General features: G+C 42.6%; 1 protein-coding gene across 1 annotated transcript in view; it reads right to left on the bottom strand.

The window, feature by feature from the left end:
* Window positions 1–14,985, bottom strand: part of LOC147708720 (uncharacterized) — a 241,214-nt gene that overhangs the window by 201,598 nt on the left and 24,631 nt on the right. Inside the window, exon 7 of the mRNA XM_086927370.1 lies at window positions 10,298–10,369. Within this exon, the coding sequence (XP_086783496.1) occupies window positions 10,298–10,369 (72 nt within the window). The remainder of the gene's footprint in view (window positions 1–10,297; window positions 10,370–14,985) is intronic.

The following is a 14,985-nucleotide window of genomic DNA, read 5'->3' as shown; positions in this document are numbered from 1 at the left end:
GACGGGCCGATGATTGGAGCCACTACCCTCAGGAGGTGATGGGGGCCGGACCCGGCGGCCCTGCGGCTTAGAAGTGAACTCCACGCCGCTGGGACCCAATCTCTCTGTCCTGGCGGACACGACACACCCACCTTTGTGATGACCTTGTACTACCTACCCCCCGAATCCACCACGGGCAGCGGGGCAGACGGGCCTCGAGATAATTGAGACCCACACCTTTGGCAATACGCCCCCCAACTTGTCACAAAGGAAGTGACATTCCTGAGACCATCCAAACCCTAGGGTAGCGGATGCCCGGAACTTGGGACATTCTACTACGGCCCTGTTGGCCTATTGTGGTTATTTACCTTCTATGTACTTTCTCTTTTCCTACTTGTTCTATTTTTCTTGCTTCTCATCTGAGCTTTCCTCTCACTTGGCCCCTTCTCTCTTTGTGCAATGCGGTGACCCGGCAACCACTACAGGTGCCTGCGCGACTGCGGTGGGTGGGGCGGCCACTCCCTTCTGTCCCACGGGGTGGAAGGTACAGGGTGATGAAGCGGCTCTTACCCCCTTAGTACCATGGCGGTAAATGTCCCCGCTCCCCTAAAGGTCCTGACACTTAATGTCAAAGGACTCAACTCCCCCAACAAGCGAACTCAGGTATGGCGCTATCTTCTCCACCATTCCCCTGACATCATCTTTCTTCAGGAGACACATCTCTTGCGGGGGGACACTAGACGTATGGCGCACCCCAGATACCCCACACAATTCTGGGCATCGGCTGACACTAAAACCGCGGGGGTGGCGATTTTGTGCAGAGCTGGCTTCAGGCGGGTATCCATAAAACCCTACAAGAGTGGAGACGGACGCTTCCTTCGGGCCACGGTGCAGGTGGGAGGCATACAATTCACCCTTGGCAATGTCTATGCACCTAACCAGTCGCAAGATAAATACCTCCAGTCGCTTCTGCAGGAACATTTTCAGACCGGCAGACCGCGCACAATACTGGGAGGGGATTTCAACTTAGTGTGGGACCTAGACACAGACCGTGGGGACGGCGCGTTTAGCGCCACGGGCGCGATGTCGGCCGCGTTAAGAGGGCAGATCACTGACCTGGGGCTCGTTGATGTATGGCACTACCATAACCCGGGACTCCAAGACGACACTTTCTACTTGACGAAGTGTAGCAGGTTAGCTCCCAGTTTGGGCACTAAAAGGATTTCTAATAGGACACTGCACAACAGGGTCAAGAGCTCGAACAGACCCAGCCTCTTTTGTTTGGTAATACACGTTAAATGTTTTGATGACATTTTACCTCCTGTCTTGCAGGGTTTGACTACAGGCACAGTCCTCCACGGTGGGATCATGATGCCAGAGAACGGCGTTTAAAATGTATGTTTTTTTCGTATGTTTTTTCAGTGTGTTCAATTTATTGGTAAGTATTTTCGTTAGTCATTTAGGCTAAAGGTTGTTCCGCACTACCTACAGTATAACCACAGATTTTTGTGCATTTTGGAAGCACAAATACACCTGTGTGTTTCGTATATTCACTGCTTTGAGCATTATTTTGTGTCAGCCACAGCTAATGTTTTGAAACTCTACCCTCTTTCTCGCTTTTATGGTAATGCAGTGACATTATCCTGGGAATAAAATCATATGTAGGTTGTGTGAATTGCAGGGCTTGTAACTTGATACGTTCCTATTTAGAAACTTTTAGAGATGTGGTACCGATAGGAACTAGGTTCCTTAGGTCCTGATGAAGATCCAATAGGGGCAAGGTTCGAAACATGTTGACCAGATAAGCAAGAAATAGATTAATTGATATCAGTTTCCTTCTTTTTCTTTTCCCTTGATTTTAAATCTTACCGACTAGAGGTGGTAACCTACTAGTCAGTTGTTTTTAAAATTGTTTAGCACCTGCACTCCACTCCCCTCCCACAACATTGTTTTCATCGTAGACAAAAACCAAAAAACCAAAAAAGTGCTTCCTACGTATTCCGTCTGGTTGAAGCACGCCTCGATCTGCAGCGGATCGGGAAGAGCCTCAATGATGAAGTATGCCACCAAGGAGCAACCCTGGTGGGTGAGGGGTCTTTAAGAAAAACAGGGTTTTTCTCTTATTGTGGAGGGTATGTCCATCGCTATCCTTTCTGAATTTACTGGGTTCTTTGTTTTGCTATATTTGTATAATTAAGGACGGCGAATCTAGTTATTTCCTCTTCCTCTCTCTCTACTTTTGATAGATTCCGTATTATCACATCTAAAATGGAGCAGAATTCAGTACTTACTTGATTGCAATCTAGGGCCCACCACCCATGGGGCAAACAACGGGCCAAGGGGCGTATTATTATATGCAGAATAACAAAATAAGGTGCTGCAAAAATGCTGCAAAATTGTGCCAAACAATTTCCATGATTGTGCCACAAAATTTGCCAATCCATGCCTGAATATCTTGGAGGGGTCTGTTCACCTAAGGCATATGATGGATGACTAACCAAAGAACAATGTCCAGGTTTTAATCCCATAGGTTTCTAGTCTGTTTAGAGCACTATCTTATTTGCATGCAATAATAACAATTCTCCATTTCAATCATGCTTAATATTGCTCTTGTTTCACTTGTCTTATACTTTTCACACTCTTCATGCCAGACAACTATAGTTCAAAGAACCGTGCCCCTGCAATGAGAGACAATAGAGTTAGAGACAACTTTTCCCCTTGTGTTTCATCAGCATGTTTTGAATATAGGGAGCAAAAAATGCATATGGAACTGCTTGGATGGAAAATGTATGGCCAATATAGGAGCAATTTACTCCATTGAACATTTTGCTCTCTTGATCTGTGCCACAATCCTTAACATATCACAACTTACTGGCAGCGGTCGCATGATTGGATTGGAAATTAAAAGCTGCACAGGCAAATATTTTTAGACTAGCCCGGTTCCTCTCCGCTTCCTCTCTTTCCTTCCATCTCCATTTTTTTTGTCTTCTCTGTACCCACCCACTCTAATTTCTCTCCAAAGTCTTTCCGTCTGTGCTCTTTCCATAACCTTTATCTCTTTTCCTTTTCTCTTTCTCTGCTTATGACCCCTCAATAAATGCTGAAATAGACCCTGAGGAGCTGGAGAGGGAAAGGCAACGTGACCTTCCTAAGACTCGTCTCCAGTGGCTCTAGCTCCTGTATATATATATATATATATATATATATATATATATATATATTACCTACTGGCGGTCGCCAGTAGGTAGTTATAGTTAGGATAATTTTCAATGTTAAATCTCAACATTCTATTTTGAATAACTTTGGCGCCGGTTGACGAATCTGCCTGAAATTTTCAGGAAAATGGTCTCATGGCGGTCCGGTCCTTCCCTGAAAGTTTGGGGGGGATTCGTCAAGCGGGGGCCGAGATAAAAGGGGGGTCCCAAAACGCGTTTTCCCCATGTTAATTTCCATAGGGCGGTCGATTTCACTTTTAGCTCGAACGGCTGAATGGATTTCCACCAAACTTGGCAAAATTGTAGGGACTGTTAGCCCGATGTGCCTTTGCTATGTCTCAAGATATGTGCTTCAGTGGATTTTGAGAAATTAACGTCCCAAAAAATATATATATCTAGAGCAGCGCTCCGGTACGCGCACCAGTGAGCGCTCCAGGCGCGACACGCGACTTGCGCGCAGAAAGCTGGTTGGCTCTCAGTTGTCTGTAAACATTCTAAACAGTCCGGAGCGGCCGCCATCTTGTTTCTCGGTAGGATCGAGACACAAGAGGTGGCCAAAACAAAGGGGGAAATGACCATAAGGGGGCAGAGTAGACCCCCCTTAACCCCCTAGGTTTGATGTGGGGGCCATAAAAGGGCCCCACGGGGCAAAAAAAAAAATTTTTTTTTTTGATTTTCGCGGGGGGAGCGCCCGGTACGCGCACCGGGGAGCGTACCGGGGAGTGTACCATGGGGAAAAAGAATGACAGTTTTAAAAGTAGCTGATTAGAAAAAAAAATGTTTAGTTGTTTTTTTTATACATACACATACATATATATAAATGCATATGCACATATATATATGCATATATGTCTATATGTGTGCGTGTAGAGAGAGGTAGAGAGGTAGAGGTGTAGAGGTAGAGAGGTAGAGATGTAGAGAGTAGAGAGTGAGTAATAGAGAGTAGAGAGTGAGTAGTAGAGAGTAGTAGAGAGCAGTAGAGAGAGTAGCAGAGTGAGTAGTAGAGAGTAGTAGAGTGAATAGTAGAGTGAGTAGTAGAGAGTAGTAGAGAGTGAGTAGTAGAGACTGAGTAGTAGAGAGTAGTAGAGAGTAAGTAGTAGAGTGAGTAGTAGAGAGCAGTAGAGAGTGAGTAGTAGAGAGTGGGAGAGAGTAAGTAGTAGAGAGTAGTGGAGAATATTCCAAAGTTTGGCACAGCACCACTTTCACAATGAGTCCAATCAAATCATATCACTTAGAGTACTTATTGAAGCGCTGAATCTTGGTGTATATTCAAATGCTTTTATTTTCCTTAAGTTTATGTACCACAGCCAGCCGAAACGTTTCGTTCTGTACAACAGAACTTCTTCAGGGCGTTCTTATTTCCTTCAAGTTATGTCGGTATCCCGTTGTCATATAACTAGATATTTCTTCCAAATGTTAGACGAGACATAAGTATATTCTTATTAAAAGTGACTAGGTATCAATTTTACCCACACAATTCGGGCAGACTTGAGTAATTTATAGCATCCTCAAAGTCAGTCTTTCAAAAATTCCAAAGTATAGGACATGATAATCCAAATCCAAATGTTTCTCAAGAAAAGTCATTTACAATCGTTCGGAATATCGGTGTTTGGGCAGATATGATCCAGGGACCCCCAGTATGCAAGGGGAATTAGTCCCCCCTCTGCAAAGGCGCCAGTGGCCTGCATTGCAGAGAGGTGTAACAAGGGTGTGGCCTCATTACACTTCTCTGCAATGCAGCTCCCTCGCGCATACTGGAGGCTCCTGGTGGACTAGTTGACCCCAGGGACCCCCAGTATGCAAGGGGAATTAGTTCCCCCTCTGCAAACACGGCAGTGGGCTGCGTTGCAGAGAGGTGTAACAAGGGGCATAGTCTCATTACACCTCTGCAATGCAGCCCCAGGCGCATACTGGAGGTTCCAGGTGGGCTAATTGGCCCCCAGGGGCCCCCAGTATGCAAGGGGAATTAGTTTCCCCTCTTCAAACATGCACGGGGGCTGCGTTGCAGAGAGGTGTAAAAAGGGTTGTGGCTTCATTACACCTCTCTGCAATGCAGTCCCCTGGCGCATACTGGAGATTCCTGGTGGGCTTTCAGGTCTTATATAGTTAGGAATTAGCATTAAAAAACCTTTGAAATTCACTGAAAAAACCACAGGTTTCACACCAGTTATAGTTAGAAATTAGCATTTAAAAAACCTTTGAAATTCACTGAAAAAACCATAGGTTTCACACCAGTTATAGTTAGGAATTAGCATTTAAAAAACCTATTAAATTCACTGACAAAACCAGTTATAGTTAGCTGGAAATTTTACTGATATAAAACCAATGAAATTCCACGTTATAGTTAGTTGGACTCACTATAACTTGCGTGTGCAATGCACTGCTGATGACGTCACATATTACATCACTCATGACATGGTCAGTGACATCACTCATGACATCACTGATGACACCATCCTTGTGACATAGTGACAGACCTCCTTTCACTGTAATGTAACCCTTGAAACACATATTCAAAAATAGAAACTGAAATTTAAAAAAAAAATGGAGATACCCATATCAGTTACAACAAGCAATTCAGTAATTCCACCATCTATATGCACATCCAGTCATTCACCAACAGTTCTATATAGTCACTCATACATATACTCACTCATCATATGAAGTGATACACCTATACATCCTGTTACACACCGACAGTCATCCAAAAGTTACTCACACACATACTCACACGTGCAAATAAACTATTGAACATCCATTTATTTGAATATAGAGTTATACACACACTTCCAACTTACTTGTATTGAAAATTACACATATTTATTCTCTTAAACAATCACTTATAGAAACACATACTTATTTAAACAGGAACTCTTACAATCTCTTACTCTCACATATACTCACTTATATACATCAATATTCACATATACTAGATTAAAACATATGTAGTTACTGATAAAGACACTAGTGAGACAGTCATTCACTCACTAACAAACACATATACACACTCATCCACCCATACAGTCCTGCACATATGCTGTCTTCAAAACACATACAAACAGAGAGTCAGTCACTCATGCATCTATGTGCTAAGTAATACCCCCACCAAACCATATAGACACTCATACTGATACTAAGAGAAACATCTAATAACCCATATACATACGCATGTAGCTACTTACCAACACATGTAGCCACTTATACACAAAGTGAAACACTAATATATATATTTAAATATTTAAACATTACTCACTAATATTTATTTTTCAGAAAGACACATATTCACTGGATGGTGTCATCAGTGATGTCATGAGTGATGTCACTGACCATGTCATGAGTGATGTAATATGTGACGTCATCAGCAGTGCATTGCACACGCAAGTTATAGTGAGTCCAACTAACTATAACGTGGAATTTCATTGGTTTTATATCAGTAAAATTTCCAGCTAACTATAACTGGTTTTGTCAGTGAATTTAATAGGTTTTTTAAATGCTAATTCCTAACTATAACTGGTGTGAAACCTATGGTTTTTTCAGTGAATATATATATATATATATATATATATATGTGTGTGTGTGTGTGTGGTGTGTATATATATATATGTACCTATACCTATACATATATTCACATATGTAACTTGCTGTGGCATCTGGTGGCGTTAAATACCTCGGAATGATCGTTTTATTTACTGTTGGAGGAATATATATATATATACATATACAGTGAGAGAGAGAGATTTCACTTGATAGTGTTGGACTCAGATGTGCTCTGTTTTCTGAGATCTGCTGCTCATCTTCAGTTAATAATTTTCTTTCGAATTCTGTGTGAATTCTTGTGGCAGAGTCGTCGATAATGCTTTACATGTTGTATAATATTCCTTAGGAGTTTCCTCCTAATCTGATGTGTCCCAGATTTCTACTGTAAGATAATACATCCTTGCGCTGGTTGCCCACAGATTCTAGTGAGATGCATGTGCTACCACAAGATCTTGCCACCCATTCTTATCCCCACCGCCCGGCCTTCCTACATCAGTCCTCCCACCCTCCTTCACACCCAGGCCCTTATTTATGAGGCCTTGCGTCAGTTTTGCGCCACCGGTGCGTCACTTTTTGTGAAGCACCAGCGGCGTAAAATATGCGCCTTGTTGAGCCATATTTAAAAAGTGACGCATCTAGGTAGATGCGTCACTTTTTAAACCCCTGCGCCACATTATACCTGCGTCAGGTATAATTTATGCAGAGGGGGCGTTCCCCCCCAAAAATCCTCGTAATAGTGACGCAGTGAAATCTATGAGATTTCACTGCGTCACTTTTAGGATGTTGTTGCGTCAAAATCTTGTGCCTGCCTCACAGCAGGCATAAGACTGACGCAAGTCATTTCACATGGGGCTTTCCCCATGTGAAAGGACGCATTGCTGGAGTTGCGTAACTTTTGTGGCACACTCCGGCAATGCGTCACTTTTGCGCTTACAGATACGTCAGAAATACTGACGTATCTGTAAGTCCTTGCGACATGATGCGTCATACATTAAATATGACGCATCATTGGTGTCGCAAGGAGTGCGCAGTGAAAAGTGACGCATCGCTGTTTTCACGCAGCGATGCGTCACTTTTCATAAATGAGGCCCCCAGGGCTAGGTCCTGCTTGTGCTCAGCACTGGCAGTTCTTAAAAGCAAGTGCTAAGACAGGTCCCTATTGGGCTCTCCATTTTTACCCTCAGGGTGAAAAAAGATAATAACTTAACCCAGCAATAGTACTAGCCATCACTGCTTTTGATGTAACTTCAAGGAAGCTAAGTTTTCAGTTATATACAGCACAAACGTGGTGCGCTTTACATGAGTACCAGTTACATTACACAAGGACATAATCATTTGTTGAATCAGAGGATATTGTGCCAACGTCAGGCTCGAACCCACTTTCTCAGCTCTAAAGTCAGCAGCTCTAGACTTATGCCACAACCTCACCCACAAGATCAGTAGCATTTTCAAAAGTAAATACAACAAAGTCATAGTTGTTGGTGATTTATCTTATGCAATTACAACCATTGACAATGTCAATAGTCCTGGCTTGTTGTAGGTGTAATGCTACTTGTTGTGTTATATATCTGGATGAATGGACAGAAGCAGCAAAATACCAGTGGGCCAGCACACTATGCTGAGCACAGATTTTTAGCTTAAGTGTTTTAAGCCACGCCCTTAATTACGGCAATCACGCCCCTATGAGAGACCCCTCAGATTTTTCGTCCCTCTTAAAACCCTGTTCACACCTATTCTATCCTTTTCTTTCCTTCCCTCCTGTTCCCCTCAATAGTCCTCCCATATACCTCCTACCCACATTTTATCTTAGTTTTGGGGCAAAGATACAGTTCTTTCTCCTCCACAATTGTTGATACTTTACTTACATATGCTCAATAAGAATTTTTCATTGTTAAACACTTTGGGGCCTTTGCAATAAATACTTATATTTCGTTTGTGCAGTTCTGTCAACCTCAGGTCTTTGCTGTGTTCCATGCTCTCTGAATTTGACTACTCCGTATTTTTTAACTTAATTTAGCAGCTTAATTCAATTGTGGGAAACTAAATGCTTATCTGCATATATATTTATCGGTTTTGGATTATTACTACCATGAGCTGTGTTACATAAAGCAGCCCCTTGGTGCAACAGGCTTGCACCCACGCTCTGTGCACCCCCAGGTTACTTTAGTACTTCAGAAGGGGCTGCAGATGCTTGTTCCGTTCCTTCCATAATACCGATAGTGCCTGCGTACATGTAGCGGCAGTGCTATCTCTAGAGGGCGATCCCTCATGTGTATTGGGGTGTGGACCCCATGCAAATGAGGGAATCTCTTTATCTTTGCACCAATGCCGCATTATGTGCACAGACGCAAAGGCAAAGGAGCTGTCAGGAGGCAGCACTCTCCTATGGGCCCCTCCCAGTCAACCCCTTGCAAGTGGGTGCAGTCGCTCATGGCACCCACCAGCAAGGGGATCTCTACACGGGGATAGATAATCCCTCTTAAAAGTTCAGGTGGGTTGCCACCTGCACAGTGAAACAGGGAGCAACTTTTAAACGTGGTTTCTTCATAAAAGGGCACACTTTTCCGATTTGCGCACGGCACACCTACTGAAAGGAAAAGAGCGTCCTCTCTGTAATAGGGTCATAGGAGGGATGTTATATCTATGGCACTATGCTTCATTATCTTTTAAACTGTTGATTCATATGCAATTGTAATGTTTTCAAAAAGAACATCTTTAACAGTGATTCAAATGGTGGTGGTATTATTAGAGATCACAAGTCAATGACAACCCAGGCACATCAGGGTGCACTAGAACGTTTTGCTTGATCTTTCCCAAAATAGACAGCCATTTTGACATCGTAGATAAGGTATCCTTTCACAAGTACATGCACTGACTCTATCAAGAGGACTGTATGCGTCAATCACAGGCCAAAATAGAGAACTTTCAATTAATGCTCTGTGACCAATCTAGATCTGAGAAATCCTCTTGAGTGCTCAGGAGCCTGGTTTTCCAAATATACATTCTGTAGATTTATGGTACAAATATACTCTCTTGATGGTAAAATGGACCTCATCAGTCACCATCACCCATAGTTGCTGTTTTATTAATCTGTTCTATTCTACATACATTTCGGTCAAGATGTGAGGAATAAGGCGCAGTAGATGGGAGAGGATTTGGAGAGGGATAACTGTACCTTACATTCAGAAATGACGGGAAAAAACAGGAAAAGGTAGTAGTTGGCCAACAAGGAGCAGTGGGAGGCATGACCAAAGTATGAAGCACGCCTATATGGTTAGGAAGGATCAATGTGACATCTGCAGGGAATGTGCTAGTAGATAGGAGGATAATCTGGGAAAAATAATGTTTTTTTTAATTTGAATTTGATTTGATAATAAAAAGGCATTGAAGCCATGTTGAGGAGGCATGCGAATGATAACTTTGGAAACCAGGGTCTTTTGTTATGAAGCTTGACCCAGGGACTAAGGATAACATTGAGCTTATTGTGGGTCTACTAGCATAGGACAATAGTGACGGTTTGTTAATTACTTGCATCCCCCATTCACTCACACCCCCTTTCCACTTACCCTATCAGGTTGGCCACCATAAGGTACAAGACATCTATTTTGGATTTTATCCTGTGCAGATCCCAGCAGCTTCTGTGAGGATACCAAAAGAGGGCATCAGTCGATCATTCAACACTGGAGGATCCAATTGAGGGACCACCATATACCACACTCCCTTCCGGAAGACAGAAAAAGTATCTCTTATTCTTGGTCTAGAGTCCCATGGATACTCTACCTGAGAATTAAGTTGATCACAGACTATGGATATTCATCATAGTCATTAGAAATGAAACATTTAATAGCAATGTTTATTTTTCCAGCCCATTTGAATATAGTTTTGTCAAGGAAGCGAAACGAACAATGATATAGCCATTCTGGGGCTGGTCCAAACAGTCATGCGCACTTTCCATGTTTTACGTCCAGGCATCATTACAACCTGGACGCAGAACATGCCCAGGCCACCAGTCCCTGTCTGAGCGCCGAACCACGGCACTCAGACCAATCGCAGCTCTGCATTGCAGCATTATGATTGGTCAGGGGAGCATGGGTGCTTACCAATCATAATGCTGCAATGCTGCATTTTGATTGGTCAGGGAAGCCTGGGTGTGCTTCCTGGTTCCTGTTCCAACAGACAGATAACGGAGCAGAGACGTGGGATGCGGCGATAAGGTTACTGGTTTTAATTTACATTTTTTACATTCCCCTTCCTTCTTCCCCTGATCCATGCCGGCTTCCACTGCATGATATAGTGCATGTTTGAGATGTAAAACACTCAACACTGCATAGGAAGCAGAATAATACACTAACAACTATACTCTGAGGTGTAAGAGAAGTACTCTATTGGGTGAAGCCAACATCTACCCTATGTATATTTTGAAGAATTGGTAATAATAGGTACTACAAACAGCTGCAGTTTCAACCCTTCCCTAATAAAAAGAGCTTGCTCCAAGCAGCCAATTTAAAGTGCTGAAAGCAAATCAAGGGAGATAAACATGTGAGAGTTCAGCAGATTTTACAGATGTATAAAAATTCAAACAAATGCATGTAAAAAATGTCTAAAAACAATACGGTATCTGGAGATGGCCAGTAAACAGAGCTTTGTGTTGTCCATCATAAATCAAACCACAACAGAAATGTGGCAGTGGCAACACTTAGGCAGCATAGGGAAACAATGGCCTTGTGCGGTAAGCAGCATGTAACAATGCAGCTATAAGGAAGCAGGACCAGTAAGAATAGCCATATCAGACAATAGGGCTTTGGAGGGGCGGCCGGCCAGTGGGAGGGTTTTGGGGCCGGGGCCTGCAAGAGCCCACTGGGCTGGGCGGGCTCCATTGGGCTGGCGTTGGGCTTGTTGTGCTTGGGGCTGGGCTAGTTTTGGGCTTGGCAGCCAGAGCCACGAACTTCCAGCTGTTTTTTTCGGGGTTTGTTGTTGGATAGCTCATTACTTTTTCAGCTAGGTAGTTTTCTTGGGAGCAGGTGCATCAGGGGGGGGTGTTTGTATTGGTGTTGTCTCTGGAAAAAGTGCTGAATTGGTGCGCTATGTTTCTTTGGGGAGTTTTTCCTAGGTCAGTTGTGGTATAATGATGTATAGTTACAGTTAGGAAAGAACATAAGAAGTTTACCTAGTTAGGTAGTTGTAGAAAGGTTAGGAAATTGCAAGTTGTGTTTATAATTGTTGCAGGGGGGAACATGTTTAGGGGAGGGAGTGTTTAGTGAGGTCTTGTTTTGTACGGCACAGGCCAAGGGAACTTGTATGTAAGGTGCACCTGTTTCCAATAAAGCAGCCTTTTTCACACCAACAAGCTAGTCTGTGTCTGTGCTGCCCACCTTTTTGGCCCAAACAGCGAGGCATATTACCAAGCAATACCAATAATTATCGCTTTTGCTTGGTTAGAGACAAAAATTTACCGCTGAGCTACGGCGATTTTTATCGCAGATAAACCTTGGTATTACCAAGGTTTATCGCAAATGCGATAAAAATCGTACGCAATGCATGAATATCGCTGAAAAGTCAGCGATATTCACGCATTACTGAGCTAATGCTCTTAGCCATGTTATCCAGCTCCCATTGGATAACATGGCTAAGAACTACTCAGGGCAGGTGTTAGCTTTTGCAGATATTCGCGCTTAGCGTGAATATCTCTAAAAGTTGGTAATAGGGGATAGCGATGTTAGCGACTGTTTCCAGTCGCTAACATCTTGGCACGCCCACTTTGCATGTCATTAGTGATAAATATCCCTGACATGCAAAGTGGGGCCCAAGATGGTCGCTATCTCCTACTAGCTGTCAGTAACTGGTGTTAGCGACAGCTAGGTAATAGGGAGATAATTTGATCTCCGCTTTCTTGGCTTTTAAAGCCAAAAAAGCGTAGATAAACCCCCTTGATAATATGCCCCAGCATTATTGGAGACAGTGGCGCATGTGAGAAGTATAATGGCTACATCACGTAGGCAATATATGACCCCATGAAGCATGCAGCAGTCATACCTATCAGCACCCTCGGCCAGGTAGAACATGTGGTTTTTAAGCCCCATAAGTTGTAAGCTCCCATGAGTGTATGTCTGATAAATGTCAATCCAATGTAATGTTATGTTACGTTTTGTTGTATACTTTACTAAGCAAATAGGCACTACACAAATATGTTAAACTTTTAAATACCATGTCATGTTTCTTCAGGGTTGTCATGTAACAGAATCCTACATGTTGGGAATCAAAGGAAAATCAACACTGTAGAACAACCAAGTCTTAAGTTGTTGCAGAAACCTTTGATGAGAGAAAGTTGTTCTAGACATCTTTTCTAAGTGATGTGAGACGGAATCAAAAAGCAGGGACACCCAACATTGCCTCTTGAATGCAGAAGAGGAGGCGGAACCAAGGCTGAAAAGTCATATAGTCAGGCAGCATTTCCCTTGAGAAACTGTGGGGACAACCCACACACAGCTTTAGCTTTATGAACAACAAATACAAGTTTAACAAACATTGGCAAAGCCAAGAGGTCTGAGCGCCATTTTCAGGTATAACCAGACTTATTGAGTTAGACTGGTGGCCTTTCACCTGTACACTGACATGAAGAAAATGGGAATGAAATGCATGTACTGTTATATAGTTCAAACATAGTTAACAACTTTGAAAAGTTGCATTGAGAGCACAGTAGTTTTAGGATTTGTCTCATCTTAAAAATACATCAAGATTCCCTGAGTTTATTTATCGAGGCCATAGTTTTTTGCCTGAGCTCTTATCAAGCAGGAGCTGACTCTACTCTGCAACTCCTAGATTTCCCACAGTATTCCAGAGAGATGTGTGCTGAAAAGTCACGCAAGTAACGATCAGAACTACATGAATACTCTCAGGATATTTTTGTATTTTTGTGCGTCACAACAAAGGTTTTTATGAGACCATAATGATTATTTTTGTCAATTATAAACTGTAGCTGCACACTAAAATGGCTAAATACCACAAACTAGATTGGTGATAACTCAGTGTACTGGAATAATTGTGCAAACGTACGACATTGTTCCACAGAAATAATGCACATCTAAACACAATGCCAGGAGAAATATTTTATCAAAAATGCTGTGCCAGGAGAGATGAGTGACCACCAGGGACACAGAATACCAAAGAGGGATTTCCGGCATGTTGCGTGGGAATGTAAACCGATTTGTCTGTAAGGAGCATATGTACAAGCCCCACGACCACCAGAGCGTCACTTTTGTGGACGCTACAGTGGCCTAACTCCATTTTCATATTTTTAAGGTGGCGCTGAGCCTCTCAACGTGGCTTAACGCCACCCTGTAAATATGCCCCTTTCTGCCACAGTGATCTGCTGAAAAACAATTCAAAGTGAACAAGAGACTCAGGGCATATTTACAACAGAATGGAGAAGCATGGCATTAAGCAAATATTGCTAAAGCCACGCTTCTCCATTCTGAAAACACAGGGATGCGCCGTATTCACAAGAATGCGGTGCACCCCTGCGTTTCCCCTAGTGCTGGTGCTGAGTTCAGCTGCCTAGCGCCAATGCAAGCACCCTTGTACCATAGTGCATAATGAATGTTAATGATTGTTATGTGCAGGAAGGTAGGCCTTCCTGCAGATAACCACTCATTCATGGGGTTTTGTAACTTCTATGTGTGCTGCTCACCTTCCTGCACAAACACAATCAATTGCATTTTGCTGTTTCTATGTGTGCTGCACAAGGCAGCACATATGGAAACAGCAAAGACGAGGAGAAATAAAGCATTTCTCCACATTGCACAAGGGTAAGACCAGGTTTTCCCTGGTCTTAAATCTGGTGCTGCCTCTTGTTTATAATGAAAAACAACAATCCCAGGCAATATGTGACAAAAACAATGTGAAGAAAAAGTTCAAGAAAAAATTATTAAAAAATCAGACATTTTAATAATTTCAGCAAATGATGTTAACATTTAAAAACAGCAGTCGATAATTTTCATTAATACATTCAAAATTCATTGCAAAATCAACAATTTGGTACAAAGATAAATGGTTTCTTCGAAGCACGTTTCGACACTGGAGGTGTCTTTGTCAGGAAATAACCATCAAACACAAAAATTTCTAAAATCCAAGGCAGTAGAGCAATCTGAGATTATTGTCGCTCAAGCATATATAGCTTTAGAACGAAATCTTGTTGTGAGGTGTAATACTTCAGAAATGTGGTAGAATTTTTAAAAGGGGCAATCGTTGTTTGGAG

This window comes from Lissotriton vulgaris, chromosome 6, assembly GCF_964263255.1.
Source record: "Lissotriton vulgaris chromosome 6, aLisVul1.2, whole genome shotgun sequence".
NCBI classification, from domain to species: domain Eukaryota; kingdom Metazoa; phylum Chordata; class Amphibia; order Caudata; family Salamandridae; genus Lissotriton; species Lissotriton vulgaris.
This window is presented reverse-complemented; position numbering and strand designations above follow the sequence as displayed.